The sequence below is a fragment of the Lipophrys pholis genome, assembly GCF_963383615.2.
Source record: "Lipophrys pholis genome assembly, chromosome: 6".
In the NCBI taxonomy this organism is placed as follows: Eukaryota; Metazoa; Chordata; class Actinopteri; order Blenniiformes; family Blenniidae; genus Lipophrys; species Lipophrys pholis.
This window is the reverse complement of record NC_137629.1, coordinates 24,906,592-24,916,058: the sequence shown is the minus strand read 5'-3', so window position 1 is coordinate 24,916,058 and position 9,467 is coordinate 24,906,592. Positions and strand designations below refer to the sequence as shown.

Genomic DNA, 9,467 nt, shown 5'->3' with positions numbered 1-9,467 from the left:
TGCAAGGTCAGACACTGTATGAAATCAGAGTGAACGTCTGATCAACGGAATCAAAATGTACCAAATATCCTAATATTTTTCATTTGTTCACATTTTGCCACTTTGTAGAGTTATTTACAACTTGTGGGGAATAGATGTCATTTTCAGCATTTATTGTATTTTACCATCACGTATCTCTAATAAAACCATCAAAGGAGAAGCTCTTTAAAGCAGGTCTTGCTATATACCCTCTTTCCCTCTGAGGGAAACTAAATGAGTTTGTTTTCTTAGTAAATTACCATAAACAGAGTCACCAGGGGCCACGCGTTTGTCCCAGTGGAGCTTTACACAAATAGCTCGTTAAAAAAAAAATCTAAGTTCTCTCTCTCTCTTTCACCATTTTAATACTTTTACCCGCATATTTTACTGGCCTTATGAAGCTAGTAATAATAATTACACAATGAGATGATTTAAAAATGCTCCCTATATAACAGGATAGAGACAAAACATGCTGTGTTTAAATCCAGCTTCTTCAAGATAAGTTAAGATGAGATGAGATGAGATGTGATAAGACACGACATGACACGATAAGACATGATACGATAATTCTTTATCTGTCATACAAATTGACAATTTGCATTGTTACAGCAGCAAGTGGCCAATAATAAAAATGCATAAAAGAATTCGACCAACATTAATAATAATAAATATTAAAGATAATAACAGCCGTAACAATAATACAAAGGAAAGTCAAAGAAAATGTATTTTTGCACCACCATTCAGGCAATTCACAATGTTCGATATTACCGTGATAATATTTCAAGTTCTTGCACGATAATGTCGGTAGTAATTGGGAATATACCAACAATTTTGTTCTTATTAGACAGAATGAATTAAAGATATACGCTGCACAAAAAAGAACAAATTAAAAAGTATGCATCAAATTGTCCAGGTCAAATAGTCCCAAAATATGACAAGCACAGGACAAGAAAACGGTGGACTTAGAAATGAATGAAATGTATTAATTTAAATTAGCTTTTTTTTTTTTTTTTTTTTTGCGCCTTCACGTGGTATGTCCTTCTGCGCTCGCCGTCTTCCGGCGTTATTATGTACTTCCGGGTTAAAGTGCTTCATCCCACGTGACGACGCCCCTGAAAGGCTTCAACGAGACTCGCTTTTGAGCAAAAACCAAGAAAAACCCAGTCAAAATGTTCAAACTGGAAGGACTCGGACCCAAAATGGACCCAGAGGAGATGAAGAAGAAGATGCGCCAGGATGTGATCTCGTCTCTGCGGAACTTTCTCATCTACGTCGCTCTTCTCAGAGCCAGTGAGTGACATTGACGCTCCGCATTCACACGTTTCTCAGTTTGTGGTCGGTTACATGTTTGTTTGCGTTTTGCATGAAGTAATCCTTCCATACATACATAATAATCTGACCGCTTGTGGAATTTATTACTGTCTCGTTGCTGCATCGCTTACGATTTCATGCAAATACCCAAATTGTACATAAATGCAGATCATTGTGAGTATTTAAAATAACTTGAATGAAAATAAAGCTTTACACACTGGTGAAAAATTATATCCAAAGGGACTCTTAAATGTAAAACTGATCATGTAATAGATCCATTTCGCAATGTCAGTGGATTATGTGAACATTTACCACAAGTGAACCAAATCAGTACGTTATATAGACCGTTTAATAGAGAAAAACCACTTCATCACTCAATACAAGTCTGTAATTAATATGCATCAAGTGCTAAACTCTACGTATAATGCAGGATTACATCGTTATGTAAGTTGGATGTGTCCTTCTATTTTCTATTAACTATCTGAAGCCAGTCCAAGTTTCCCCTGGGACCCTGAACACAGAAACAGACCAAATATCAGTTTAGAGATCTTAGTGAATATAATACACCATGAAATAATCCCCATTTACACTAAAGATTCCAATCCCTTGATTAAAATTGGGATTCCTTTGCTGTTAGGAAAGAGTGCCAACCACCACATACATGACCCTTACTAGTTTTGCTAATATTAGTAATTTATATCAAACTTATTCCAAAATATGACTTATGTGTTAAGGATTGGTTTATTGCCGATGTATGGTGGTAAGCAAACTCTTAACTGCAATCTTTCCCTGTAAAGACGACTGTAAACTTCCCCATGTTCCCACATCAAGCAGCAGTGTGCTGTGACAGGCTGTGCTGTTGATACTCTTCACGTCTGTGTTTTTCAGCTCCGTACGTGTTGAAGAAGCTTGACAGCATATGAACGGAGCAGCTGGTTTCTTCTTTCCTCCATCCACTCAGTTTCCTGCATCAGGGACTTCATGGATCTCCACAAGCAGGACAGCTGGGGGCCATTACAGCATCACTGTGGGACGTGACCAGTGTTTGTCCATCACTGCACCGGACACACCAGTGCTTTTTTTTTTTTTTTTTTTTTAGTTTTGTTCCATGTTGTAAACTTTAAATTAGTTTTTATTTAAAGTCTTTGTTAAATGCACAGGTTGTGTTTTTAGTGTGTCTGTCAGCTCTGTCACACATTAAAGTACATTGTTGATTTTCACGTGTTTATGTTTTTCAACTCATAACATTTAGTAAGCATTTGAATGAACCACTCGTATGTATTCCTTGCAAGGGAAATATTTTTTTTACACCTCGCAGTATGTGTAGTGGGAGAGGAAACTAAGCAACATGGAAGAATATCACATACAGCAGATCAACCATATGAAAGGTGAGCTGGTATTTTGATCTGTTTTGCACCTCAACAAGAAAGCTGATCAGCTCATATCTGAATAAAAGATGTCACCTTCTACCCTGCTTTTATATCTAATAAACTAGAACTGTGGAAAATATTTAAATTATGTATTCTTTAAACCCACTTTGTAAAAGCCAAATAAAAAGTAAAAAATGTTAACAGCGAGTTGGGGATGAGCTTGACAGAGCAAACCAGTTTCATTCATATAGAGAAGGATTCTGCAGCAGTCAACTCCTTACTTCATATTTGTGAGTAGAGCTGGAGGAAGTGTCGGGACAGGGATGTCTTACGTTTTGTTTTACCCTTTGTATTAACAGTACGAACTCAGCAGGGCAGAAGACACTGTATGTGGAGATGAAAATGCATTTATCAATGTTTAATCCAATATGTCTACAACGTATACAATATTTGAATTGACAAAGTTCAACTCAACATAAGTATAAAAAATAGATTCAGATCATTGAAAAGGTTCTCGTTGCTCCCATAAGTAAAAAATATTTTTAATTAGGATTTTTTTTTTAAATGCACTTAGAAAAATAAGGGTAAAATATTTGTTTTAAGATACACATCTGTTTTTAAGCACACTATATAGGACCGTAGAAATGTATTTTTAAGGACGTTTGCGTTGTAGTTTTATAAAACGCGCAGAATATCCAACATGCGAAAGATGAATAAACATTAGTCTGCAATTCCTCCATGTCACCGCCAGGGAGCAGTGTTGGTGTGTCTGCTGGTCGCTGCTGACGGACGCGCCGACAATGGATGCCAAACCGGGCGTATTTGTGAGCATTTAGTGACAAAATATAACCGTGTGCTTATCTTTAGTTTGCCGTCTGCTTTATGTTCGACTTCAGCTGCAGAGATGTGGATGCAGAGATGCGTTTTGCAGCGATGCTTATGATCTTGCATCTTCCCGCTTCATCCTATTGTTTGACGTTTGGCACCACCGATGCGCCAAAAGGACTCTTAGGTATTGCATGACACGTTGGCACTGGCTGTGATGGACTTCCCCGGTCATTTCCAGCATATTTTCCAGCAGCTCAATCACCAGCGGCTCCACGCTCAGCTGTGTGACTGTGTGGTGGTGGTGGGAGGACAGACCTTCCAGGCTCACCGCTCCATCCTTGCTGCCTGCAGCTCTCATTTCAGGGCTTTGCTCAACTCCAGCGATGAGATGGAGATGGAAGGGCCGGGGGCGGACGGAGCCAGAGATGGAGGTCCCAGTGTGCTGACCCTCGATCCAGGGGTGGTAACCCCAGAGGCATTCTCCACCCTGCTAGACATGATTTACACCTCCACCCTTTCTCTGGGGGCCTCCAATGTGATGGATGTGCTATTGGCAGCGTCACACCTGCACCTTAATACTGTGGTGAAGGCCTGCAAGCTTCATCTGTCCAGGAAAAACTTTCCTGCTGCACCGCCTAAAGGCTGGAGGTCAGTGCAACAGCAGCAGCAAAGTACATCCTCTCAGGATGCATCCGCCTCCCAGCAGCAGGTCTCATCCATCGTTGTAGTGGACCTGGATAAGGAGGAGGTGGGAGTGGAGGTGAGTCAGTCGGGCGGGGATGAAGAAAGCGACGTGAGAATAATCGACGACAAGCAGCCTGCCGCAACGTCTCGACAGCGCAAGAGAAAGTCACAAGAAGACATGTTATGTGACAGGAAGAGAACCAGCAGGATGCCTGGAGAAATCTACAAAGAGTGTTCACCAACCGTGACCAGGAGCATCGTCGGCACAGAGGATGGAGATTTGTTGTCCCCAGACTGCCTGATGTCAATAGACAGGCTGTGGGGAAACCAAGGTGTTGATACAAACGAGGTGAAATATGAAGCAGAAAAGGGAGAGTCGGAAGAAATGCAGCTGCCCAGTCAGTCAGACAGCAGCATAGGAGGCGCAAGTGTGTGGGAGAGGACTAATAATACAGATGGAGGCTTTGTGGTCAAGATAAAGGTGGGAGAGGAAGAGATCAAGGAGCCACAGATGCCCCTGATTGAGGTGAAAACTGAAAATACCAGCTTATATTCCTCAGACTTAGACACATTAACCAAAAGTTCACCGCCGTTGCCTCTGCAGGACTGCACAGACAACTTGCATGGAAATCTGAGTAATGGGAAAATGACCACAATGAGCCCAGTAGAGGGTGATGTTAGTCCGTTACAGACTCAGCTATGCACAGGTCTCCAAACCGACGCACACAACGGGACTGGAGATCTCGGCGAGGACTCTGTGGACGGTGAGGGTCTGGAGAGCCTCTCAGAGCTGGCCTTCACCTGCTTCCTCAATCCCAGCAGCGAAAGTGTCTTGGGGGGTTTGGAGGAGGAGGACAGTCTGGCGAGCCTAACAGCTGCTGCGACAGCTGCCGCTGCTGCCAGTGATGCTCACGCGGCGTCCACAGATCCAGGTGAACCGAGTCAAAGCGCAGAGGAAGCAAAAGCCTCCGCACAGTCCTCTGACTCCTCATCTATTGTGTTTCCAGTAACATCTGTCCCTTTGCAGCAGCTCCTACCGGAACAAAGTCCCAATTTTAGTGACACCATCATCCTCCAGCCGGCCCAGAACTCTTTGTCGGGCTTCTTGAGTGGCATCGCACCGGGCCTAACTTTAGAAGCCTCCCTCGTCTCTCCCCCCAGGGCTGGTAAAAGCTCTGGGACGACGACGTTCCGTCGGATCGCCCCCAAAGTTCCACCGGGATCAGAAACCAGCACGGATCCCTGCTCTGGATCCGTCGGAGACGCCACTCGACCGCCTCTGACCAGAGCTTCAGAGGACGTTTTGTCCAAATGTAAGAAAGCAGCTGCCGAGGACCACGTGTTGCTGGTGGAGGGCGAGAAAAAATATGCCTGCAAGATTTGCTGCAAGACCTTCATGAATCTGACCGACTGTAAAAAGCACATTCGTGTCCACACGGGCGAAAAGCCCTATCCCTGTCCCAACTGTGGCAAGCGCTTCAGTCAGTCCTCGCATCTGTACAAGCACTCAAAGAACACTTGTTTGAACTGGAAAGATGATCAGGCCTTCTCAGACACACTGCTATTACCAACTGACTTAGTTAAAGACTCAATTTGACATTTTACACCCAAAAAGTCTTTATTAACAGGACATGATGAATTATTGATGGAATGTTTGTGTTCAATATTTTTTTTGGGTATCCTTTAAGTTATTTTTGTTTTCAACCATCCTGTTATTTTATTTATTTATTTATTTCTTCTTAATAAACTAAGTAGAAAAAAAAGAAATAAATGTTGACACACTGAAAATATTTTCAAATAAGAGTTCAGTATTTTATTCAATGTGAATTCATTTCCAGCATCTGTAGAACATCTGCTGCAAATACTGTTGTACAATCTGATGACACTTTGCTCATATGGCTCAAAACCATCAGTTTATCACAAACATGGAGTGATCGGTTGTTGTTGTTTTTTTAAACATGGAGACATGGAGTGTTGTCCAGATAAAGTGCACTCTGAGGTTTAACCTTAATCTGCGTGGCACATTTAGAATAAGAGCCGAGCAACCACTGCTTATGTATTAAAATTCTCTGAGAATAAAAAGAATCCAAAGTTTAAGCATGTTGATCTCAAAGGCCAGTCTGTGTGTGGGACTGTGATGTCCAGGATGTACCCTGCCGCTCACCACGCGTTGGCTCGACATGGCGCTCCTCGAAAAAAAAGTGGAATCCATGAAATGTCCACGCCGCTGCTTATCCCTTCAACGATCCACTCTAGAATCAAAGTATAATGAAATGTTAACTATAATATTGTATGAAACTAACTTATCTAGCCACCGACAGACTGAAAGATCTAACTGCACGTGACTAAGTTAAGTGAATATTATTATTCTCTTCATCCATGTTCCTCATGTGTGCAGGACTCAGACTGTGAGTTCACTGGGCATGTCTGTGCCTTGTAAACCATTCACGAGGTTTCGAGCCGCCAAAGCTGCCATGACTCCTCTTGTGGAGTAGGTGGCGCTGCCAAGGTGTGGTATCACCACTGCGCGAGGAAAGAGGAGACAGAAAATGACATTTTAAAAACACAACGTCTGCTTTCACTTTAAATGGAGCATCGCTTCACATCTCATGGTTTCTCTACTCACCACAGTTTTTCAGGGTCAGAAGTGGGTGGTTCGTTGGAAGTGGCTCAGGTGTTGTGACGTCCAATCCAGCCGCAGCGATCTGCCCGCTCTTTAAAGCCTCGTGCAGATCCTCCTGGTTCACCGCAGCTCCCCTAAAACAAACAATCCTTCCAATTTAGAGGCCGTTTATCTATTTCAGCATCTTTCCAGGGAACATCTCGGCTGACTGAGAAGGGCGACCTGCTTATGTTGACAAAGACTGCAGTTTTTTTCATCTTGCCGAAGAAAGCTTTGTCACATAGGCCCTGGGTTTCTGGTGTCAGGGAGCAGGACACCACTATGAAGTCACTGTCAGACAGCAGCGTGTCCAGGGGAACTGTTAGGAAAGGGCGCATCGGACAAAGGGAAGAAAGACAAACATCCAAATCAATAAACCAAAACCATTAAATTTATCTATTAAAACGCACATTAAAAAACCAACGTTTTTCTTACCAAACTCTCCATTCACCTCAGCAGCGTAGTCTTTCGCTGTCCTCCCTGAGTAAAGCACTCTCTTCACTCCAAACGGCTTGAGCCTCTGCGCTATGGCCATACCTGAACACAAACATCTGGCTGTTTGACTGCAAGTGAGCCTTCAAGAGTTCACGTGGAAAAAAATAATAAAATCACATCGCATCCGACTGCAGGATATCGTACTATTAACATATCTGCTGATAATAAAGCTGTTTTGGCCAAGATGAATGAAGTAACAGTAAACTCAACCTATGCGCCCCAATCCGATGATGCCCACGGTGCTGCCGGACAGACCGTAGCCACACAGCCACAGAGGCTTCCACGAGCTCCAGCCACCACTGGATGCAAGCAAAACAAGGTTTTACTGCTGCGGACCTCGAGTAAGGCAGTTACTTGTAGTTCTAGTGAAGAAGTTACTGAAGTACATCAATTAGTGTAAATGTGTAACGGGGTTAAACAGACCTTTTGACCTCCTCCACTCCTTCTGGCAGCCTGCGAGCGGTGGACAGCAGCAGAGCCACGGCCAGTTCTGCCGTGGCGTCGGTCAGGACGTCTGGAGTGTAGCCAACCCGAATGCCACTGTTGAGAAGAAGCAGCAGCAATATGCATGAGAAGGTGCGTAACACGCTTCCTTGGTAGCGGATGGTCAGTTTTAAAGGTGCGCCCTCACCGTTTTTTGATCTCATCGATAGCCAAGTGGTCATATCCCACGGAGAAGGTGCTGATTACTTTCAAGTTTGGACCTGAAATCAAAACCCAATCAGATGATCAGGCTATCAAGATGTTGGAATTTCTCCATGTAACTGTAACTATGAGCTCCCTCAAAATGATCTCTATTCACCATAGAGATAAACTATTTGCATGTACATATTGAATGCGCCTATTTATTTCATTTGTCTTTTCACTGTGCGGCTATCTGCTGCACATGCTGTTTTTTCTGCCCACGTTATATTGATATTGTTCTGGAAAATGTTTGGCAACTTTTTTTTTTTTTCATAAATCATGTCTTTCAAAGAATCACATTTCTTCCAGGGAAACTAAAATACATTACAGGGGAGATAAATTAAAGGTTGTTCATTCTAAGGAGAATCCATCAGACGCACAGACTTTTTGCACCAACATAAAATAGGAGCCCTGTGGCATCCTGCAGAGTACCTGCAGCATCCAGCACCTCAGCATCGATCTTATCAGACAGCATACACATGAGGCCATGAGCTCCCTGGACCCCTTTGAGCAGCTCGGCCCTGGGCGCTGGCTCGTCCGAGTCCCACTGAGACACCTCACACCTGGATCCATGCAGACAGGAGAGGGGTTAATGCATGAAACAGCAGTCAATCAAAACTCTTTGAAAACATTTTCTGATATTTATAGTAGTTTAAGCAGCAACCCTGGCTGTGTGTGACCTTAAGCAACCTCCGAGAGCCTCGCATTAACAGTTGGGCAACCCAAGTATGTAACATGAACCCAACACAGCCACAATCTGTGGTAGAGATTGAAATGTAGGGCTACTTCATACACTCCAGTCGCAGACAGGATCTTCATTCCCTCCTGCGGGATGCGCCTTGTCAGAAAAACCTTCATCAGTCTGCCGACTATCTGCATCCCCTCCGACAGCGAAGAAGAAGCCCAGACCTCCGCGTGACAGGCAGCACGGACGGTGGTCGACGTTCTCTCAGTGCTGCAGCTACAAACTGTTCACCTTCACAGTAAAAGACTACACTTCACACGCTCCTTCCACCAGGAAGTACGCCGGCCCACACCACTGCGCATGCGCACATGTGTTGTTATTTTGTCATCTTCACCGCTGGTTCTTCTCACTTTAATACACGCCAGGTATATATTTTCAGCAGTTTTCTAAACTACTTTATATTTTGCTTCTGATCCCACCGAGCTGTGCGGAAGTTACAATGTTCTGCGTATTATTGAACAAAGAACAAATATCATACTGTGTACATTTACACACTACTAAATTAAGTTTTAGTCAAAAACATATTGTAAAGAAATAATGATAAAAAAGTACGGAAGAGTTTTGGGGGCACTGAAGAAAAAAAAAAATTCGGAGGCTAAAAAAAACCAAAAACCTTCGTGGCCTCAAAAAAAGTCGAAAATCATATTCGAGATTCGAGGCCCTAAAACTC

The 9,467-nt window shown here is 43.2% G+C and overlaps 3 protein-coding genes across 4 annotated transcripts; 2 read left to right on the top strand and 1 right to left on the bottom strand.

Moving 5' to 3' along the window:
• The first annotated feature begins 1,110 nt into the window (after positions 1–1,110).
• Positions 1,111–2,405, top strand: tomm5 (translocase of outer mitochondrial membrane 5 homolog (yeast)). The gene is made up of 2 exons (XM_080466323.1): positions 1,111–1,308; positions 2,218–2,405. Exons 1-2 carry the CDS (start codon positions 1,188–1,190, stop codon positions 2,250–2,252), a joined length of 156 nt encoding a protein of 51 aa, XP_080322449.1. The 5' UTR covers positions 1,111–1,187; the 3' UTR covers positions 2,253–2,405.
• Positions 2,406–3,741: 1,336 nt separating this feature from the next.
• On the top strand, positions 3,742–5,808 carry LOC308111322 (zinc finger and BTB domain-containing protein 5-like; the record flags this gene model as incomplete). The annotated part of the gene is made up of 1 exon (XM_080466185.1): positions 3,742–5,808. One exon carries the CDS (start codon positions 3,742–3,744, stop codon positions 5,806–5,808), a length of 2,067 nt encoding a protein of 688 aa, XP_080322311.1.
• On the bottom strand, positions 5,807–9,090 carry grhpra (glyoxylate reductase/hydroxypyruvate reductase a). 2 transcript variants are annotated; one of them, XM_080466418.1, is made up of 9 exons: positions 8,846–9,090; positions 8,485–8,615; positions 8,000–8,072; positions 7,792–7,908; positions 7,579–7,667; positions 7,309–7,410; positions 7,057–7,192; positions 6,838–6,968; positions 5,807–6,734 (listed from the first exon to the last, which is right to left on the bottom strand). In XM_080466418.1, exons 1-9 carry the CDS (start codon positions 8,929–8,931, stop codon positions 6,613–6,615), a joined length of 987 nt encoding a protein of 328 aa, XP_080322544.1. In that variant the 5' UTR covers positions 8,932–9,090; the 3' UTR covers positions 5,807–6,612. The 2 variants fall into 2 exon arrangements, with proteins under 2 accessions (XP_080322544.1, XP_080322545.1); XM_080466419.1 differs by having other exon boundaries at positions 5,816–6,734; positions 8,839–9,080.
• Between the last annotated feature and the right edge of the window lie 377 nt (positions 9,091–9,467).